A 21,591-nucleotide genomic window follows, 5' to 3' on the forward strand; every position below is an offset into this window, starting at 1 on the left:
AAGATACGACATCTGTGTAACATATACGAAGTACACTTTAGAATCCAATCTGAATATTTTAGGTTTTAATGTTGACTAGTTATGTGAATAATGATGAACCTACTTGTTCCCACAGATAGTTTTCTAGCTACGTGAGTGAATGTATCAATTAGCCGTAATCAACAGTATTTTATTCTAACGTATCAGATTCTGTAATGCCAAAATTAATAATCAATTGTAATCCGATATAGTGTAACGGCTATCACATCACGCTTTCACCGTGGAGACCGGGGTTCGACTCCCCGTATCGGAGTATAAGTTTTTAATTTTTCAGTCTTCTTGGATATTCAAAGAAACTTGCCTAAAAGGGCACATTAATTCCGAGATGCACTTTCGCATTTCAAGCTTCAGCATTTCCGCTACCCTCACGTAACGCACTACTGCCACTATCGAGCCTGCAAAAGTTTATATACATTATCGTGGACCACGAAGGCTATTTTTATTATATTACTGATAGAAGGGATAGACATATATGTTTTGATGAATATTAACATTTCGTTTTTGCTAAAATGGAGCGTCGATTGCTAGTGCAGAGATACGAGGGAACAAAAAGAAGGTAGAGATGTCAGGAACAGGGTTGTCATTATTTGTGACCGGCCTTGTACTGAATTGTTTGAATTCGATTTGTCAGATATACTTTACGATATTATACGGCGACTTGGAAGCAGATTATATCAATTCAATCGAGCTGTGCAAAAGGGTGAATAGATTGAGCATACCAGAGGCAGTTTTACAGGGCTTTATTTCTATATTGTTTCTTTTCAATGGATACTGGTTCGTTTTCCTCCTGAATGTCCCTGTTCTCGCATATAACGCTAGTAAAGTCTATAAAAAAACATATCCGCTGGATGCTACGGATATTTTCAGAGCTCTGCGTAGATGTAAGATCGAGTGCTTTCTGAAGCTAGGTTTTTACCTTTTCCTATTTCTCTTTTATTTCTATAGGATGGTTACAGCATTACTTGAAAATGATGCAAACTTGATAGGGTAGCCACCACTGGAGAAAGAAAAAAAAATAGTACATATCTATAAAGTATGTTTATCATATAATACAACATCCATTACGTAGAAGTGGGCACAGCAGTTCTTTTTTTTATGGACCTAATTGTAATTCGTTGGAGAGTTTTTCATTTATTTTATTAATTTTGTTGAGAAGCCCGTTATATGGATCCACTAAGTTAGCGAAATGTGCGATATCCAGCATATTCGAATCATCCCGTATTGAATTCTCTTCGTCCCCTTGACTCATCGTACTGCCGCCTGCGTGAGATTTACCCAGCAAGGTAGACGTCAAATCATTCAGCTTTTTATTCAATTTCACTTTATCGTTCAGCTTCGATTGTTCAATTTGTAAATCGTGCCAGTCCTTACCGGCTTTCAATTCTTGAATTTCGTCCCGTACCGATATTATCTGCTGGTTCAAATCTTCCCTTCGAGTAAGTACCTGCTTTAGTTGGTAGCAAAGCTCGTTATTTGATACATTAATATCCAATATGTCTTTCAAATCTCTAGTCATCTGATCCGATATCGTTTGAAAAAGGCGGAGATCTAATTTGTACAATAATTTCCTGAAGTGATCGTCATTACTTTTATTGAAATCCTTCAAGGCTTGCGGAATCAAATCGTTTTCAAATAAATTAATAAACAAAGAAGACAAAACATCGATTGTGGTGACAGAAGTGATGGAAGATGATAACTGTCTAATGGGTATATCATTGAAATTATATCGTGTAGTAAGCTCTTCATCATTTCTTACATCCTGTAGCGGTTCGTTCGCGGGACTGTCGTTTTCAACTTCATCCATGGGATAATCTTCAGCATCTACGGGTTGGTCTTCTTGTTCATAGCGATCCTGCGCATTTACGTCACCGGCATCAATTGGAAATTCAAAAGAGTTTGCACGTCTTGGAGAGGACAACATAGGATGAACAGGAGATTGAACGGGCGAAACCCCCTCCCCGTAAAACGCATTGGGAGTTCTAAATACAATAACACCATCATCGATATCGTCTGTCTTTCTTGAATGACTACCCCTCAGCCTGAATGCCAGTTTAGTGTCTCTATCCATTATAAACTGTATTATCACAGAAGTCCTTACCACGTTGCGAAAGAATAGAAGAAGGTACAGATTACCTACAAAAATGGAAATAGTCGCTTCCCAACCACGACAACACCGGTCTCTGCTGCTATGACTAGTTAAGTCACTTATCGTTTATTCAACTAGTCTCTTCACATCGTATGATTATTGTTATACACTTTCGTACGACGCGACAAATGTCTTTTACCGCTTCAAACGGCTGTGAAGGGGCGATAGTGCCGTTCCAAAAAAAGTTCCCCAAAGTTGTACTCTATGCCAAATCTTTATTGAAGTCACAATTTTTCACTTTCATACACTTCACAGAAGGCGAAAGTGAGCATTAGTCGTGACTAAAACTGTTTATCATAGACTACTTTTTTAGCACTCAGTACACAAGACCCAGTTGACCAGAAAAACAATAAAAGGGATATACGTTCTTATTTATTATTTTTCTTTTCCCTGATTCTTCGCCATTTTAAATAAAACCACCCGTGTTTGTTATAATATCCCACTGTTCAACATATTCGATTTTTCTTAATCGATTCCATTGTATTGTTTTCCATTGTATTTCGCAGTTTCTCCTGGTTTATTTTTTGATATTCTAATTCTGTCTTGGTGATTGAAAAGAAAGGAGGTTTTTTTTTCTATTACTTTCGTTCTGATTTCTATTATTTTACTGTTATTGAACCTTTTTTTATTGTAGCCTTTTGCTTATCCTTCCTGCTAATTTTGTGTTTGAAAAGATATTTCAGTAATGTCCTACGCTAATAACGCCTTTCAAAGGCAGGACAATGCATACATCATTCCATTGCCCCCTTCATCCACCGTAGAGACCTCTTCTGAGCCTCCAAGAACATTATGGATGGGTGATTTAGATCCTTCCTTTGACGAAGCCACTATTGAAGAGATTTGGTCAAAATTGAATAAAAAAGTTATTGTTAAATTAATAAGAGCCAAGAAAAATCTGTTGATTCCCTGTAGCTCCACCTCAAGTAGCAACACCAATACAAATGAGGAGAATGGTGAAAACCAACAATCCGCATCAAATAGCAGCGATCAATTAGATAACTCCCAAATGATTAATATCAATGGGGTCTCCTTCATCGACCCTTCAACCACTCAATTACACCATGCGGGATACTGCTTTGTAGAGTTTGAAACGCAAAAGGACGCTCAGTTTGCTTTGTCATTAAATGCTACTCCTTTGCCCAATTTTTATTCTCCAACGACCAATGCTCAAACAAATCCAACGTTTAAAAGGACCTTCAGGTTGAATTGGGCGTCAGGTGCCACTTTGCAAAGTTCTATACCATCTACTCCTGAATTCTCTCTGTTTGTTGGAGACCTTTCCCCCACCGCTACTGAAGCTGACTTATTATCTCTTTTTCAAACGAGATTCAAATCTGTGAAAACAGTTCGTGTAATGACAGATCCCTTGACAGGATCATCTCGTTGCTTTGGATTTGTCAGATTTGGCAACGAGGATGAACGTCGTAGAGCTTTGATTGAGATGAGTGGGAAATGGTTCCAAGGGAGAGCTTTAAGGGTTGCGTATGCCACGCCAAGAAACAACATGATGTTGCAGTTACAGGAACAACAGCAGCAGCAGCAATTACAGCCTAACCAGTCCCAGCAACAAGAGCAGGAGGATAATCAAGGCCCGCTCTTGGTAAAGACCGCAAATGATCTTATTCAGAGTAATAGCAACATGCTTCCTCTCAATGCTATTCAAAACGGGCCTCCAATGCCTTCAAAAGAGGGCGGTAATTCGAACGTGCGTGCAAATGAATTTTTACCTTCCAACACTTACAATAGTGATCCAACCAATACCACTGTATTCGTGGGTGGGCTCGTGCCAAAAACCGCAGAGTTTCAATTGCGTTCGTTGTTTAAACCTTTCGGGCCTATCCTTAATGTCAGAATCCCCAACGGTAAGAACTGTGGGTTCGTTAAATTTGAGAAAAGAATTGATGCCGAAGCCTCAATACAAGGTCTTCAGGGTTTCATTGTGGGTGGCAGTCCGATACGATTGTCATGGGGGCGCCCTTCCAGTTCAAATGCTAAAGCAGCTTCGACTGTCATGGGAACAGGCCAATACCTGTCGTCAAATAATGTAAGGGCGTCTTCATCAGCTTCTGGTATGGATAACTCTAAACAGATCTTGGAATTATATGCGGAAGATAAAAGGCAACTTTTTTTACAACAACAGCAACAGCAGCAGCAACAACAGCAAAATGGAAACTATCCCGGGGAGCAACTAACACACCACAATTACTACAATTACAATAACTATGATTATCACGGTAACAAGAATGGTAGCCATGGCGACCTAGCCAACCCGCAGAGATCCGCTGCTCCATATATACAAGAAGACAGTACAATGTATTCACATCAATATTCAAGCCCTTCATACTCGCTCCAACCGATTCGTAATCAACACTCCAATGTTAATAATACCATGCCGCAATTTGGCAACACAATGCCCATGCCCCTTCCCAACGGTAACGACGACAAGATGGGCATGGGCATGAACATGAATATGAACATGGGTATGAACCCTAACATGAACATGAACATGAACCCGGTAGCATACGGAATGGGGAACAGTACGAATATGTACGACGCTTCCAGAATGATGCATCCTCCATTGAACACAGTTTCTAATGCCAATAACCCGAAATTGAACATTATGAGCAAGCATCCTAATAAGAACAATATTCCGCCAATCCATCCTTCTCTTCTACATTGAGTACAAGGGACAAAAGAAAAAAACCTTTTTATGTTTCTACGTTCTTACCTTTTTTTTTTTTTTCATTAATGACTTTTCATTTACGACTAGTTAAATTGTTTTATCCATAATTCTAATCAAATTTGTTATTTCCCTATCTTTTATCTATTTATTTATCTATCTATCTATCTAAGTACATTCATCTACTCAAACAGTTTGCGTTTTAACGTGTTTTCTCGCTATATGCGAATAAAAAAAAAGGCGTCATAATTCCACGTGCTATTTATAACAGCCGTTCTGCCTGAAAAAAAATGTGAAAATTGCTACAAAGTCCGATGACTACGAGCAATGGCCAGTATGTGATGAACATGTACACCTATATATCTATATATATATATATATATTCAAGTGAAAGGATATACCGGATCCCTTTCATATATATTACTTGTAGAAGACGCACGCATAGTAAAGAAGGAAAAGACGACTGAACAACAAGCAAACATGGTAAAGTCGTTACAGCTAGCACATCAATTAAAGGACAAGAGGATACTACTGATCGGTGGTGGAGAAGTCGGCTTGACGAGGCTATACAAACTGATACCTACGGGTTGCAAACTGACTTTGGTCTCTCCTGACCTGCATAAAGCCATTTCTCCGAGGTTTGGGAAATTCATCGAAAATGAGGAACCTCCCGAATACAGAGGCGGCAGTAGACGCATTGTTAATCCCGTTTGGGATTCCTCGAAAGATGAAATTTACGAGTACATCCACGGTGAATTCAAAGATGAATACCTCGATTTAGAGGATGAGGATGAGGCGTGGCACATAATACTGACCTGCATACCGGATCATGCCGAAAGTGCAAGAATATACCATCTTTGCAAGGAAAGGTTCGGTAAGCAGCAACTGGTCAACGTGGCAGACAAGCCAGAGCTCTGCGACTTCTACTTTGGTGCCAACTTGGAGATAGGTGACCGTCTGCAGATCCTGATATCCACCAACGGGCTATCTCCACGCTTCGGTGCTCTGGTGAGGGATGAGATCCGCAACCTATTTGCACAAATGGGAGATCTGGCCCTGGAGGACGCTGTCGTGAAGCTCGGCGAGTTGAGAAGAGGCATTAGACTACTGGCGCCGAACGATAAGGACGTCAAGTACCGCATGGACTGGGCCAAGCGCTGTACAGACCTGTTTGGCATCCAGCACTGTCACGACATTGATGTCGAACGCCTGCTTGGGCTCTTCAAAACCATGTTCCATGACCAAAACTGCTCGTTGCAATTCCCTTCAAAGGAAAGACTGCTTAGAGACTACTGCTCGTCTTGAGCGACAGGGCCTCCTCTTTTAAGGGGCGCGTCCTTTCTATTGTGTAGAGAAAATCTACTGAAATTTTGTATATAATTCGCATGTATAAGGGGTTGGAGAAAGAACAATAATGCCTGTTCGCATCACCAATTCTCCTCTTTTTTGAGCAAGGTTAGGCATACACTCCAGTTATAATAAATATAAACACTTATAGAACAGTTACTGTTTCTTCCGCGCACAACATGGCTTCTGCATCGAACACCTTCCCCCCAAGCCAAAACAATTCTTCCAACAACCTTCCAACATCTAGACATGCGTCCATTGTAGAAATGTTATCTACTCCTCCGTTGTTGCCTCACGTTCAGGTGAATGAAGCAAATGACAAAGAACAGCCAGATGAACTCACGCCGTCAAATGGCGCGGGTGCACATGGGCCAGGCTCTGCTGCTACTCCTGCCCCCTTGCGCGATGAAAAGCCTCAATTCAAACTGTCAGCTGTACCTATGACGCAGACTCCATCCCAGTGCCTATCATGTGTGCATGCGCAAAAATGGCAGCACATCCCACTGTCGCAATTGATCGAACAAAACAAGCTCATTTTTGTTCCGGGCTCTATATCAGTGGAGGAAGCTTTCAATACCCTGATCAAGTACCACCTAAACTCCATCCCCGTAGAGTCCTTCCCTGGCGACATGAACTGTTTTACTTTTGACTACAATGACCTCAACTCGTACCTTTTGTTAGTTTTGAATAAAATTACAGTCAGCAACAAACAGCTCACTACGGATTGCCAGAATGGGAAGCCCGTACCGGTCGGCGAGATGGTAAAGTTAACTCCCAAGAACCCATTTTACAAACTACCGGAAAATGAGAGTTTATCCACGGTGATGGGGATTCTCGGGTCAGGCGTACATCGTGTGGCCATAACAAACGAACAGATGACCAAGGTGAAGGGTATATTGTCTCAACGTCGTTTAATCAAGTACCTCTGGGATAACGCTAGGTCGTTCACAAGTCTGGAGCCGCTATTGAACTCCTCGCTGCAAGATTTACACATCGGTGTCCTTAACATACAATCCAAGCCAACTTCAAGGCAGTCCCGTGTTATTTCCATCCAGGGTGAGGAACCCTTGATCATGGGTCTCTATAAGATGCATGTGGAAAGGATTTCTTCCATTGCAGTTATCGACAAACAAGGCAATTTGTTGGGCAACATATCGGTAACTGACGTAAAACACGTCACGAGAACCTCCCAATATCCATTACTTCACAAGACATGTCGTCACTTTATTTCTGTCATCCTAAATTCAAGGGGACTGGAAACTGGTAAAGATTCCTTTCCTATTTTTCACGTATACCCCAGCAGTTCGCTAGCAAGAACTCTGGCTAAATTAGTCGCCACAAAGTCTCATAGGTTATGGATTGTGCAACCGCCAGAGTCGTCCAATTCTGCATCGTCCACAAATTTAACTGCCTCTAACACTGCAGCTAATGCAGCTGCTCAGTCATCAGCTAATATCAGTGCCCCCGTGTCGAAGTCGTCTTCTTCAACATCTCTCAGCTCTCACTCTCCACTAATGACGGCAATCGAAGATCCGCCATCTCCACGTTCCTCAGCCATCGCGATCCCACCACCAAGTCCCGCTTCCTCAACAAGCACACCAAACCTGTTTGAAAAGGAATACAGAACAGGCAAACTGATCGGTGTAGTTTCATTGACAGATATCATTAATTTACTGGCAAGAAAACAAACGGCAAATAAGGAAGTCGACCCTCAATCCGCAAGAAGACAAAGAGGTAGCATTGCCATGTGAAGGTTGTAGTTCTACCTTTTCTGGTGTTCTTTTTCTTTAAAAAAATTCCTCTTTCTTGACTAAAAAGAGAAGATGCTGTTTATTCATATGGTTTTAAATATTACGAAGACATTTACATATATATAGTTGTTTGAGAACCTTTATACTTTATTCTGTATCTTCAACACTTGGAAGTCTACCTTTTTCCGTCAGTGTCGCGTGCGTGTATGGCTAATAACCGTGGTAAATAATACAAAAAGATGCTTGCTGACTACACATTTTAATGCACAAGCGAATCTCTGTTACGTTCAGCGATACCATAAAGAACAAAGCCGAACCATATAACTGTATCCACAGCAGTTAGAAATGGACCAAAAACGTATGTTCATACTTTTTTTCTCATGGCCCGCCTCTATTGACTTTCTATCGACACATTTTGACTAACAGCCAAGTTTATATTAGCGATTGTTATTGATGATTCCAAAATTGATAATGAACCTTTGATGTCCCCTGAAGAAACGGAAACGCAATCGAATACCCACATACTGAATACTGATAACGATTTTACTGAAAAAGAGCCTGAAAGTGATGCTGAAGGTCTCTTAAATAAACTTTCAAACAAAAAAACGAATAAGAAAATGCCAAATATCGCCGAAGAACTAGCTAAAAACAGAAACTATGTTAAAGGATCGTCACCATCCCCTATCCTTGTTTCTACGTCCTCTTCCTCAGCTCCTCCGTCGGGACCCCCATCTTCTTCGGTAGGCATACCAGCAAACCGATTTAATAAGAGTACCGTAGAATCATATCAATATTCACCAACTTCCACCTTATCTACAAGTAAAATGAATACAGAAGAAACAGGGCAGAATAGTAAACGCATGGATCGCAGGACTTCTCTAGAGAGAGGGTCTTCCTCTTTTGCTACTAATCAACTAAAAATATCATCATTGTTAACTATATCCTCTAATGACGACACCAATGTTTTTAATGGCAACCCCTCTATTAATAGTATTTCACCAGCTGACGCAGAGCTCCATACGGACACAAATAGTGTTGAATCACTAACAAAAACCCCAAATTCTCCCAGGAATAGATCATTAACTCCTAAAGTTATTTTACCCACACAAAATATGGATGGCTCACTTGTGAAGGACCCCAATCTAGGTGGTGATACCCCTGGTATTCTTATAGCAAAGACTAGTTCTCCTGTAAATTTCGACGTCGAAAGTACTGCACAAGTTCCTGCAAAATTCAACAAATCTATCACACATTCTCTGAAAGCTGCTTTAACTAAGGCACCGGCAGAAAAAGTTTCTTTGAAGCGCAGTAATAGCTCGATTACGAGTGGTGATTCTAATATTAACTCCAAAAAACCTGCATCCGAGAGGGCTAAGAAATCAAACTCAGTTTCAGCGATACTACCAAAGCCAGTAAACAAGACATCAAAAAAGGCTACTAGTAGCAATACCGATTCCAACAAGAAAAAACCTGCTTCGAACAAAACTTCATCTACCATAAAGAAAGAGTCGAATGCCATCTCCAAGTCGAGTGCAATTAAGAAAGAAAATAGCTCTTTACCTTCCATCAAAGCCACTGAAAAGGAGAAGGATAGGAGTGGTAATGGTACAGATACAAAAAACTCCGCCAACAACGTTAAAAAGGAAATAGCTTCAAAATCTCCAAAAAAGCTAGTACCTGCACCAGTGATCAATTCACCCAAAGTTTTGCAGACAACGGAAGCTGAAGCAAAAGAGCCTTCAATATTGATTGACATCCCATTGTACCAAACCGATACAAACGATTACTTGGATGAAAACGGCCAGGTAATTTTTAATCTATCAACTTTAATAAAAGAAAAATATCATCCAAATAACAAAGAGTTAGCACAGTTAAAGGACTCTAAAAGAAATTTATTGACGCAGCTGAATGATCATTCTAACGGCGCACTAGAAAAGGAAAAAGATGAAGAAGGTGATGTAATAGAACTCGATGATGATGAGGACATGGAAGATGATGAAGGAGAACTAGATACTGAGGCTAATCCTGCGGCAACTACAACTTCTCCGAAGAAAAAATCGCATCCTATGAAGGGCAAAAATTTGATTGGTAAATATGACGTCGAAGATCCATTCATTGACGATTCCGAATTACTATGGGAGGAGCAACGTGCTGCCACAAAAGATGGGTTTTTCGTTTACTTTGGCCCACTAATTGAGAAAGGTCACTATGCAAGTTTGGAGCGTGCAAACGGTACCATGAAAAGAGGCGGTGTCAAGAACAAATAGGCTTTCTGTTCAGGGTCTTAACGGAAAGCGGCTTAATGGCATAAATAAACAAAGTAAAATGGGATCAGGGCTGACAATGTACAATGAAGATATGTACGAGCGAACATCCTCCGTATTTCAATCTGTGTTTTAATTCAATAATGTAATTCAAAAATAATTAGGTATAAAGGTTATATAAAGCTGATTGTAAAATCGAAGACAACAACGACATCTTGCGTACCTTGAGTTTTCTTTCCACAAACCTCACGCGTGCAATACATAGATAATGCAAAACATAAGGACTTCATTTTATGCTGATCAAATAATCTCCCAAAGACTTGTTTGCATCTATAATCTGTACATAATTGGAAAGTGTATCAAGTTCTGCTGATTTCAATTTAGAATCAACCATTAAGTAAACAACCCTCAATAAATCCTTATCCCATTGTTCTCTCAGTACTATGAAAAAGTTTAAGTAGGTCGACAATAGTAATATATTGCTCTTCTTGGCATCCACCGCAAATGAATCTTGGATAGTTTGCAAACAATATTCGTGAACAGCTGTCATTTTGAAAGAGTCCAAGTTGATATAATTCTTATAATTACCTTTCCTAGGCTTGTGGCCGTCATTAATTCCTAAATTTGACAATTTTTCGGTAATTAAACTAGTCTCAGGGTTCTCATCTTTCTTGGAAATGCGTTGTCTCGAAAGATCTTTTAGTATGCACAGTACAGATGTTTTACCCAACGGAAAAGGACATGCCTTGAGAACATCCATGATAAAGCCAAATGCAACTGCCTCAGGAACCAAACATAGTAATCTTGTGAGAAGGGTGAAATTTATCATTCGCAAGTGGTCATTGACTTGAACGCAGTTCTTTTGAAGTAGAACCTGCAATAAAGCCTTTGTAACAAACACTGAAAGATTTTTTAGCTCTTTCTTGACGCTTTCCAAGGGCTCCGTTGTAATGGCGTACCATAGCCAATAACGGTTAACGGATTCAACAGCCACACTATGATAAACTCTCGAATACAATGAAGGAGTTGCGAATCTCAAATAAAGATAAACGGCATCCGTTATAGTCATTGTATTCACTAGATGTTTATTGGTTTCTAAATAGTTGATACCGGAAAACAAAACAATACCATTGGAGTCTAAGCCAACATTCTTTTCTTTCGCGGTCTTTTGTACCTCAAACGTATACGCTAGTTTATAAACCATCCTTTCCAAGACCAATTTCGCTTCATCATTTACAGCGGAAGCCTCCTGGGGTACAGATTTGTAGATAATTCTGCATTCTTTTACGACATTCCGGAATTCATTCTCTATATTAACATCAAGCGAAAACGCCAATTGATAGTACCTAGAATATAGTTCGAGTAATTCGGCATAGTACACTGATAATTGAAACTGTTGGTGATTTAGTGCGCAGTAGTATTTTACATCGGTATTTATGTTAACCGTTTTTATAGGAGTCGAAATACCAAAAGTGCACAGTTTACGTAGCAATCTGACTTGCAATTTACTTTCCTTTTCTACCACCTTATCAAACATCTCTTGAGTAAACTCTTCATTTAATTGTATATCTTTCGGTGGGTCTGGGGGGATATAATTTCTGCAGAATGTATACACCCTTCGAAGCAGAAAAAGCGCATCTTCAAATGAGTCAGCATGATTATATACAAACTTTTCAATTGTTGCTACTGCAGCTCCCAAATATTTTGAAGGATACAGAGTAGAAATTCTTTTGAGGCTCGCTCCAATGAACTCAAATAAAATGTAGGATTTCAATGTTAAAAAGAATTCGCTTGAACTTTTCCTTTCACCATAATAAGAGATATCGTTTGGATCGGAGTCATTCTTAACCACTTCTCCAGGAAGCTTTTCATCAACTAGCGTGTTTTTATTGTGTTGGCCATTCTCAGAAACGTCTTCAACAGAAGTGCATGAAAGCAACTCCAACCCAGTAACCAGACATTTCTTCGGTTCGCCCTGAATGGAGATTGCATAGAAACATTTCATTACACCTTGTACTATCATATTAACACCTAATCTTTTACTTACATCAACATTATCTTTTGACAGGAATTTCAATAGGCCCTTTGGCAAATCCCAGCCAATTTCACCGGTAATATCTGGATTATCCTCCAACAATGTATTCAGCGTTTCAATAAATTTTGTCTTTTCCTCATGTGTGCCCTCTTGATCAACTTGTTCACCATATATGTCAATCAAAGTTACCAGCTCAATTAGGTCCTCCTTCCGAGCTTTGAACGCATCAGTTAGCTCAAAAAGCAAGTCTTCAATTGGTTCCATCAGGCTCAGAATGTCGTATTAAACAACTTGGATTATTCTTTCTCTAATGTTTACTCTGTAATGGCGTTCACCGATAGTTTGTCTTTATTTTTTTCTCTTTAAATTCTCAAATTTAAGGAATCGTGCTTATGAAAGATGTAATGTTCAACTAAAACCTGCTTTAGCTGAACAAATATAAAGGGTGTATTCTTAGCCGTACAACCTACTACTTAGAGTCTTGATGAAAGTATGAGCAGGATCCTGGAGAGCGAAAATGAAACAGAAAGCGATGAAAGCTCCATCATATCCACTAGCAATGGCTCTGTCAGTGAAAGATCAAGAAATAATCAAGAACTAAAATCGTCGACCCACACAGTTCAAAATAGATTGGAACTTTTCAGTAGGAGACTGTCTCAACTTGGATTAGCAAGCGATATTTCTATCGATCAACAAGTTGAAAGTTCATCCAATAGCACTTATGAGCAGAAGGAAATGACCAAAACAAATGCACAAACGGAACAAAAGAGCCGCAAAGAGAAACCGGATACTCAGAAGATTCAAATAAAATTTCAACCTATTGGATCTATGGCACAATTAAAACCCTCTGTTTGTAAGATTTCTATGTCACAATCTTTTGCGATGGTAATTTTATTCCTCAAAAGACGGCTGAAGATGGACAATGTTTATTGTTATATAAATAATTCTTTTGCACCTAGTCCACAGCAAAATGTTGGGGAGCTTTGGATGCAATTTAAAGTCAATGATGAGCTAATTGTGAGTTATTGTGCATCGGTAGCGTTTGGGTAGTGTTTAGCGCATTAAAGTGTTCAAAAGGATACATCAGATTTAGAAGATCTATTGTTCAATCAGAAGTTCTGTGAGCAATTTTTCAAGGCACTATAATGGCATCTGTAACTCACTTTTGATCGAGGATGAAACTGTAGGAGTCAACCAAAAGAAAAACACTATAAACACACGTATTTTCGAAAATGTTCGGTTTTTTTTTATTTGATACTTAAATATACAAGGAAACAGAACTAGATAAAATATATGTCATATGTAATACAGCTAGTATCTGCAGATGTCATAAAATATAACTATTGGATGAGCATTAATTTTTTTGAGAAGGAGGCTGAGTTTCTTCCTCTAAAACAACAATCAAATCTGATGCTTCAACACTTTCACCATCCTTAATGAAAACATCCTTAACTTGACCATCTGATGGAGAAGAGACCACCATTTCCATTTTCATCGCACTCAAGACGGCAATTGACTCGCCCTTTTTCACTAAGGAGCCCTTGTGTACTTTAACTTCTATGATAACACCCGCCATTGGTGCACCAATCTGATGGGTATCATGTGCATCAGCCTTTGGTTTAGCAACAGATTGCACGTTTTGAGACTTGTCCGCAACACGGATCTTTCTTAATTCACCGTTTAGTTCGAAATATACTTCTCTTTGACCGGTTTTCTTGTTTAAGTCACCAACGGCTTGTAACTTGATAATCAAAGTCTTACCTTTTTCGATTGTGACCTCAATTTCTTCATCTGGTTCTGCTGGAGCTAAGAAATTCTTAGTTGGTAGCACTGACAAGTCACCATACGTTTCTCTCATCTGTTGAAAGTCTTCATAAACTCTTGGGTACATATTATAAGAAGCGACATCACACTCATCAATGTCACCGAATCTGTTTTGCAAGTCTTCTCTAATTTTTTCAAGATCGAATGGTTCTAATTCTAAACCGGGACGACACGTCAACTTTCTTCTCTTATTTCTTAATACGTCAGATCTTAATGGTTCTGGGAATCCACCGTATGGTTGACCAATTAAACCTTCAAAAAAGTCCATGACAGAGTCAGGGAAATCTAAAGAATTTGCTAAACGTTTTACATCGTCCAAGGTTAACTTGTTTGACACCATAAACTGTGCTAAATCACCGACAACCTTGGAAGTTGGGGTAACTTTAACAATATCACCCAGTAGGTAATTAGCTTCTCTGTAGGCCCTCTTAGTTTCAGCCCATTGTTCGCCAAGACCCAATTGTTGAGCTTGAAATAACAAGTTAGTCAATTGACCACCTGGGATTTCATGTTGGTAAACTTCTGGATCTGGACCCTTTAAGTCTGCCTCGAAACAAGAATATAATAATCTCATTTCTGCCCAGTAGCCGTCCAATTCACGAGCATGTTCAACGTTGATACCTGTGTCTATGTTACCTTCCAACGAAGCCAACAAAGCATTGATAGACGGTTGAGAAGTTAAGCCGGACATCGAATTAATGGCTACATCAACAACATCTGCACCTGCAAGGGCACATGCAGACATGGACGCAACGGCGGTACCAGCAGAGTCATGACTGTGAACATGAATCGGTAAATCTGGATACCTAGTCCTCAAAGAACCGATTAGCAGCTTAGCAGCAGCTGGTTTCATGGTACCCGCCATATCCTTGATACCCAGGATATGAGTACCCATTTTAACAATCTTATCAACAACTTCTAAGTAGTAGTCGAGATTGTATTTCTTACCTGGTTGAAGCATATCACCTGAGTAGCAGACAGTGGCTTCAACAACTCCGCCGGCCTTTTTGACGGCATCCACACCGACTTTCAGCTGCTCCAAGTCATTCAAAGCATCAAAGACCCTAAATATATCGACACCATTGTCCTTGGCTTGCTTAACAAAATGGTCAATAGCATTGTCCGGCAAAGAAGAGTAAGCCACACCATTAGCACCCCGCAACAACATTTGGAATGGAATGTTGGGCACCAAAGCTCTCAATTTTCTTAGACGTTCCCATGGGTCTTCATGCAAGAATCTCATAGCGACATCGAATGTGGCACCACCCCAACACTCTAAAGCGAAAGCACCTGCAAGAGCATGTGCGGTGGTTGGAGCGATTGTAGCCAAATCGTGAGTTCTTACTCTTGTTGCTAGTAGAGATTGGTGAGCATCTCTCCAGGTGGTATCCATCAATAGAGTGCCGCTGAATTGCCTTACTTGTTTGGCAAACTCAACTGGTCCCCTTTCTAGTAGCACTTGCCTCCATCCGGGAGGTGGAGGGGCTTTTGCAACGTCGATAATATTGCCTTGAGAATCGTGCAAATGAGGAACACTTGGGTTAGACTGCAACTTCGGCAAGCCAATTTGGCCCTTGATAGAAGGACCGTTGACAGCCAAATCTGCCAAGTAATGCAGCAATTTTTGTGCTCTATTCTGTGATGAGACCATTTGGAACAGTTGTGGGGTGTCATCGATGAAAGTTGTCCAGTATGTGCCCTTAATGAAGACTGGATTGGTCAGAAGAGTCAAAAGGAAGGGAATATTGGTCTTGACACCTCTGATCCTGAATTCGATCAAGGCACGGATCATTTTCCTGCGAACGATTTCGTAGGTGGAACCGGAACATGAACATTTGACCAGCATAGAATCGTAATGGGGAGAGATAGTGGCACCGGCATAAGCGTTGCCACCGTCCAGCCTAACGCCATTACCACCGGCAGAACGATAGACTTCCAGACGCCCCGTATCCGGTTGGAAGTTCTTTGAGGGATCTTCAGTGGTGATACGACACTGAATGGAGAACCCCCGGGTAGTGATCTTGTCCTGTAACAGGCCCAATTGAGTTAAAGAGGCACCTGCGGCAATCTGAATTTGTGCAGAAACGATGTCAATACCAGTAATTTCCTCGGTGATGGTGTGCTCCACTTGGATTCTTGGATTGATTTCGATGAAATAGTGTCTGTTCTGGTTGTCGACCAAGAATTCGGCGGTACCTGCGTTTCTGTAGCCACATACTTTGGCCAGCTTGACAGCGTCCGTCAGGATAGCGTCACGGACCTCGAGCGGCAAAGTCTTTGCTGGAGCCACTTCGACGACCTTCTGATGTCTTCTTTGTACGGAACAGTCTCTTTCGAAAAGATGAACCACGTTTCCGTGATTATCGGCCAGCAATTGAACCTCGATATGCTTTGGCTTGTCCAAAAACCTTTCTACAAAACAGGTACCGTTGCCGAAGGCAGTACGGGCCTCGGACGTGGCACGCTGGAATGCATCGGCCACATCGTCGCCCTTTTTAACGACTCTCATACCTCTACCACCACCGCCAAACGCGGCCTTAATAATCACTGGGTAGCCGTATTCATTGACAAAATCTAGTGCCTCTTGCACACTTTCGATGGGGCCTGGAGTACCGGGGACGGTGGGCACATTGGCCCTAGCGGCCAAGTTTCTGGCTGAGACTTTGTCACCCACGGAGTCAATGACTTCAGCGGGAGGCCCAATCCAAGTGATGCCTGCCTTCACCACCTTGTCGGCGAATGCCGAATTTTCAGACAAGAACCCATAACCTGGATGGATGAAATCTACCTCATGCCTCTTCGCAATGTCGATGATCTCGTCCATGGCCAGGTACGCACCCACGGGCGTGTATTGACCTTCTTCCCCGATGACGTATGCCTCATCCGCCTTCAACCGATGCATGGAAAGACGATCCTCGTGCGAGTATATGGCGATGGTTCTCATGGACAACTCATGGGCGGACCTAAAAATTCTGATGGGAATCTCACCTCTGTTGGCGACTAAGATCTTATTCTTCTCGCCCAGCAGACTGAAATTGTCTCTCAGACCAGCCAATTTCTTGCTACTGCTCATCTTCTTATCTGCTTCTCTTGTTAACCTTATAGTAACTGTCCTTATCGTGCAGTCCAACAACAGCGAAAAAAATTTAAGTGATTAGCCTTGACGATGACCTACGCAACTTTGAATGAAAAGAGGGACTTGTTTATGTATGTAATCAAGGACAGATGCCGAAACCAAGAAAGAAGAAAAAAAACTACTGAAAATTTCAGGAACACAATAGGAAACAACCGATGGGGGGCTGCTAACCTAATAATCCCTGCGCCGGCTCTGACTCTTGTAATAAATAGCTCGAGACGTAACTGCCAAAAGTGCAAAAAAAGTGAAAAATTAACAGATAACTAATTGCGAAAAAAAAAAGGTTAGTCATATGTGCCTTTGCGGCGTCTTCCGCAGGAAAGGGCCGCTCTCTGCCAATCACAGAAGAGCTGGCTGTGCCTGTGCGAATTTCTATTAGCGGCAACCACCGAGACCATGCGCCGTCGATGGTGATGAGCCGTTTCCTGTAACCTTTATGGAAGACAAGGCTTTCAAACGGATCAGGTGATGTAAAGAACGCGGTATAATATCATGCTCTCACCATGGAAGGTGGGGGAGGTCACTCTAGCGGTCTGTGTTCTAATCCGTTCAGCTGTGGTTTCCTCGTGAGAGGCGTAAAAATTAAAAAATAAAAATAATAATATTTGGCAGTCGTCTCTTGAACGTATAGTTCTGTAAACTTCTATCTAAAGGGTCCTTATGTACATCTCCAGGAGCTGATCGGCAGACTTTGCAGATGGAGGATTTTCCTTTTCAAGTATCCGAAGTACAGGAAAAGCCCAACCACAATACATATGAGGTTGGTGACGTAGTAGCCGTCGCGCAGTACGGTCAAGGTGCCACTCAAGAGCTCAGTGCACGCTTGCATGTTGCCGCCGTGCGTTACGAACACTTTATTTGTGTCCGGGAGGGCGCACTGGTACACGGTGAAGTAGTTGATCAGAGACAGGATGATCAACCGTGGCCACGTCCCGCCGAAGTTACTCAGAGTGTTCAACAACGTCATGTATGTGCCGCCCAGGACGGGGTCCGCGACTCTTGTGTGGAAGGCCGAGATGCCGATGAACTGTACGGTATTCATGAATGAGCCTAAGAGGTGCTGAAATATCACGAGACAGAAGTACCCAGTGGAGATCTCGCCGCCCTTGGGGAATTGCTTCACCACGTAACTGCCCAGGACCGCCGCGGCCAGACGGCCCAGAAACCCCCACAACCAGGGTGTCAGGACGCCAGCATCCCCGACGAGGAACTTGACGGTCTTGTTAGTGCTTGCATTGCCGCGAATAATGGGGTCCCTGTCGGAGCTCCATTTGACAACGTAGTATCCGAATATAATTTCGAACGGCAGGTCTATCAGTACCGTGACAGCCAGGTCTTCTCTTTTGAAGCCTTTTTCTAGTAGTTTCAGGTTTGTAGCTGCCTCATTGCACTGGAAGGCGAATTTGGAAATCATGTGGATGAAGGCTAGGCTTCTCACGGACTTCAATTTCAACACTTTTATGAAGCAGCGGTAAATGTACTTCATGCTACTTGAATTTTGAGCCGACACCACATTGCCATCATCATACTCGATGAATACCACTTTCGGTTCACTATTGCCTGGTTTTACCGTCTCCGCTTTGGGCAGATACTCCATGTGGGGTTTCTCCTCGGTACAGAATATGGTGTATATGGTTATCACAATGAAAAGTATCCCAGAGAATTTCATGTATCCACCAAGACTGATAAGCCCATGATCCAAAGGGGTTTTCCTAAGATATTTGTTGGCAAAATCAGACGAATTCAACGACAGGAAAACGGTGAATGACATGAAATAGCCGACGTTCAAACCTATGGTTTGTGCAGTAGACGCATACGATAGAGAGTCATTAGACAGAATAGTCAAGGCCCAACCGTCAACCGCAATGTCCTGAGTGGCACATAGGAAAACCAAGAGCCCAAACCACCACGTCAAATTCTTTATATTGACGCTGTGTAGAGTGCCGTTCCCGCGGTTATGGAAGGCATCGTCCACCCCATCGAAGATTATTCCCTGTGATATACACCACCCTAAAACCCATAGCGCCAATCCGCTGACAAACTGCACCGGGATGATCCATGATCTTCTTCTACCGACGCGCTTATTATACACTGAGTCGACTATAGGCGACCATAGAATCTTCAACGAATATGGGTACGTGGCCATAGAGAAAATGCCCAATGATGCGAATGAGGTCTCCTTTGCCAACGATTTTAGCAAAAACGGCACCGTACCAAAGGCTAAGCCTACAGGTATACCTTGGGCCAAGTACAACATAATCAAAAGATAGAATTGTGGCAAGTCATGTTTGGCCAGGGAGGCGCTCTTCCGCTTAGGTTCCATAGCTCCTTATGCGTTATCTTTCTTGTGGCTACCGCGTTATACTTGTTTCACCAATTGCTCGCCCTTCCCTAGTGCTTCATGTAGGTCTGCGCATCATTGGTGGTTTTATTTTCGGTTCATTTTCGCATGCCAAAATATCGTTATTTTTCTCTTTTTTATCAGCTTGTCGTAGAGGAAAAATGAAAGAGGAATGGACTGTATACGTAATGTAGCTATGAATCAATATACCATTCAACGTAGACAGTATTTATCTCATTCGATTATGTAAGAACAAAATATATACATTGTATGTGTGCGTCTGCTTGTAGTCATTTTACCCACTATTAACTAGTACGCCATACATGTCTTGATTAGCAAAAGTTTTTTTTTTTTCATGTTTTCTTATTTATGTTATTTCTGGTCAAGGGTGAGAAAGCTCAAGACGAAAGGGGAGAAAATTATGGCTTCCTCCTTTCTTTCTTTCCTTTCCCCCTCAATTGAAATCCATTTATTTATTTAATTGACAAGACTTCTTTAACTGCTTTGACAATAGTAGGAGTGTCTGGGAAGGCAAAGTCTTCTAATTCTTTAGCATAAGGTGTTGGGACATCGGCACCAGTAACTCTTTGGATTGGAGCGTCCAAATAGTCAAAGGCCTCGGATTCCATAACCTGGGCGACGATCTCAGCACCGACACCGAATGATGGGAAAGTGGATTCCACAGTAATCAAGTGATTTGTCTTCTTGACGGTTTTGATGATAGCTTCAGTGTCTAAAGGTCTGATAGAACGCAAGTTGATGACCTCTGCAGAGACGCCGTATTTCTTCTGTAAGATTTCAGCGGCTTCTAGGGAGTACTGAACGTTTCTTGTGTATGTGACAATGGAGATATCGGTACCTTCTCTTTCAATCTTAGCCTTATATGGCAAGGTGAAATCAGGCGACAAGGCTTCCTCTGAGATTTCAAAGGATTCACCGTACAACAATTCGTTTTCTAAAAAGACAACCGGATTGGGATCTCTGATGGCAGCCTTTAGCAAACCTCTAGCATCTTCAGCGGAGTAAGGGACAAGAACCTTCAGCCCGGGAATGGAACCGTACCAGGGGGAGAAATCCTGTGAGTGTTGAGCGCCAACACCCACGGCAGCACCATTGGGGCCCCTAAAGACCATCTGACATTTTTGGGTACCACCAGACATGTAATGGGTCTTAGCAGCGGAGTTAACAACATGGTCAATGGCTTGCATGGAGAAATTGAACGACATGAACTCCACAATTGGCTTCAAACCTTTCAAAGCAGCACCAACGGCCAAACCTGTGAATCCGTATTCGGTAATAGGTGTGTCAACCACACGACGTTCGCCGAATCTGTCCAATAAACCCTTGGACACTTTATAAGCACCATTATATTGGGCAACCTCTTCACCAATGAGGAAGACGTCGTCATCACGGTCCAATTCTTCCGCCATAGCGGTATTCAAAGCCTCTCTGACGGTCATTGTCTTAGTTGATGAGAATCTCAATGCTGCTGCGGAGGGTCCTGCAAAGGAAGTCGGGACACGACGTGCTGCATTTCTGGCCAAGGAAGTTGGAAATCTAGAAAACATGTCGAAAGAGTTTATTTGCAAAGGGTAAAAGAACTTACTAGACTGCAATCGATTATCAACGAACAAACACAGAAACTGTTAATGAGGGAGGCGGGATTTAACGTCCGAGTGGGGAAATGTTGCAGAATTGGTCTAACAGAGGATGGATACTTGACGAATATATTTCAAGAATCTGCTGTTGCAATCGGTAAGCTGCGTATGTAGATACTCCTGTCTTTGGGTTAAAAGTGTAATTGCCTGATGTTTATTGACGGAGAAGTTCTTAGTCGAAGACTCGTCTCTTTTGCAAGGTCTCCCACTTCGAAGTCTCGGAAAACGGGCCCCGGAAACAGCCGCGACGAGAAAAATATTAGCTTGGGCATGATAAATACTGTCGTTTCATTAGATAGATGGATACATAGGTGTTTGTGTATATAGATGGGCCGAGAAGTATATATGGAAGGCGGGCAAGATTGTCAAA

General features: G+C 41.7%; 11 protein-coding genes and 1 non-coding gene across 12 annotated transcripts; 7 read left to right on the forward strand and 5 right to left on the reverse strand.

Annotated features, from left to right (window-relative positions):
* The first annotated feature begins 220 nt into the window (after nt 1-220).
* Skdi_2.trna14E lies at nt 221-292 on the forward strand. The gene has a single exon. It is a non-coding gene; the product is annotated as a tRNA-Glu (tRNA).
* Nucleotides 293-601: 309 nt separating this feature from the next.
* On the forward strand, nt 602-1,030 carry ERV15 (Erv15p; the record flags this gene model as incomplete). The annotated part of the gene is made up of 1 exon (XM_056230114.1): nt 602-1,030. One exon carries the CDS (start codon nt 602-604, stop codon nt 1,028-1,030), a length of 429 nt encoding a protein of 142 aa, XP_056086195.1.
* A 102-nt stretch (nt 1,031-1,132) lies between these two features.
* On the reverse strand, nt 1,133-2,107 carry AME1 (Ame1p; the record flags this gene model as incomplete). The annotated part of the gene is made up of 1 exon (XM_056230125.1): nt 1,133-2,107. One exon carries the CDS (start codon nt 2,105-2,107, stop codon nt 1,133-1,135), a length of 975 nt encoding a protein of 324 aa, XP_056086196.1.
* A 763-nt stretch (nt 2,108-2,870) lies between these two features.
* Nucleotides 2,871-4,865, forward strand: NGR1 (Ngr1p; the record flags this gene model as incomplete). The annotated part of the gene is made up of 1 exon (XM_056230136.1): nt 2,871-4,865. The coding sequence occupies one exon, from the start codon at nt 2,871-2,873 to the stop codon at nt 4,863-4,865; it is 1,995 nt and encodes a 664-aa protein (XP_056086197.1).
* Nucleotides 4,866-5,345: 480 nt separating this feature from the next.
* Nucleotides 5,346-6,170, forward strand: MET8 (bifunctional precorrin-2 dehydrogenase/sirohydrochlorin ferrochelatase MET8; the record flags this gene model as incomplete). Its single annotated transcript, XM_056230147.1, has 1 exon — nt 5,346-6,170. The coding sequence occupies one exon, from the start codon at nt 5,346-5,348 to the stop codon at nt 6,168-6,170; it is 825 nt and encodes a 274-aa protein (XP_056086198.1).
* A 221-nt stretch (nt 6,171-6,391) lies between these two features.
* Nucleotides 6,392-7,963, forward strand: SDS24 (Sds24p; the record flags this gene model as incomplete). The annotated part of the gene is made up of 1 exon (XM_056230159.1): nt 6,392-7,963. The coding sequence occupies one exon, from the start codon at nt 6,392-6,394 to the stop codon at nt 7,961-7,963; it is 1,572 nt and encodes a 523-aa protein (XP_056086199.1).
* A 345-nt stretch (nt 7,964-8,308) lies between these two features.
* HPC2 (Hpc2p) lies at nt 8,309-10,230 on the forward strand (the record flags this gene model as incomplete). The annotated part of the gene is made up of 2 exons (XM_056230170.1): nt 8,309-8,321; nt 8,405-10,230. 2 exons carry the CDS (start codon nt 8,309-8,311, stop codon nt 10,228-10,230), a joined length of 1,839 nt encoding a protein of 612 aa, XP_056086200.1.
* Nucleotides 10,231-10,513: 283 nt separating this feature from the next.
* YBP1 (Ybp1p) lies at nt 10,514-12,526 on the reverse strand (the record flags this gene model as incomplete). Its single annotated transcript, XM_056230181.1, has 1 exon — nt 10,514-12,526. The coding sequence occupies one exon, from the start codon at nt 12,524-12,526 to the stop codon at nt 10,514-10,516; it is 2,013 nt and encodes a 670-aa protein (XP_056086201.1).
* Nucleotides 12,527-12,754: 228 nt separating this feature from the next.
* ATG12 (Atg12p) lies at nt 12,755-13,312 on the forward strand (the record flags this gene model as incomplete). The annotated part of the gene is made up of 1 exon (XM_056230192.1): nt 12,755-13,312. The coding sequence occupies one exon, from the start codon at nt 12,755-12,757 to the stop codon at nt 13,310-13,312; it is 558 nt and encodes a 185-aa protein (XP_056086202.1).
* Nucleotides 13,313-13,616: 304 nt separating this feature from the next.
* PYC2 (pyruvate carboxylase 2) lies at nt 13,617-17,159 on the reverse strand (the record flags this gene model as incomplete). Its single annotated transcript, XM_056230203.1, has 1 exon — nt 13,617-17,159. The coding sequence occupies one exon, from the start codon at nt 17,157-17,159 to the stop codon at nt 13,617-13,619; it is 3,543 nt and encodes a 1,180-aa protein (XP_056086203.1).
* A 721-nt stretch (nt 17,160-17,880) lies between these two features.
* SKDI02G3270 (uncharacterized protein) lies at nt 17,881-19,545 on the reverse strand (the record flags this gene model as incomplete). Its single annotated transcript, XM_056230214.1, has 1 exon — nt 17,881-19,545. The coding sequence occupies one exon, from the start codon at nt 19,543-19,545 to the stop codon at nt 17,881-17,883; it is 1,665 nt and encodes a 554-aa protein (XP_056086204.1).
* Nucleotides 19,546-20,036: 491 nt separating this feature from the next.
* Nucleotides 20,037-21,131, reverse strand: PDB1 (pyruvate dehydrogenase (acetyl-transferring) subunit E1 beta; the record flags this gene model as incomplete). Its single annotated transcript, XM_056230225.1, has 1 exon — nt 20,037-21,131. The coding sequence occupies one exon, from the start codon at nt 21,129-21,131 to the stop codon at nt 20,037-20,039; it is 1,095 nt and encodes a 364-aa protein (XP_056086205.1).
* Nucleotides 21,132-21,591: the final 460 nt, after the last annotated feature.

Source organism: Saccharomyces kudriavzevii (assembly GCF_947243775.1).
Source record: "Saccharomyces kudriavzevii IFO 1802 strain IFO1802 genome assembly, chromosome: 2".
Taxonomy (NCBI): Eukaryota; Fungi; Ascomycota; class Saccharomycetes; order Saccharomycetales; family Saccharomycetaceae; genus Saccharomyces; species Saccharomyces kudriavzevii.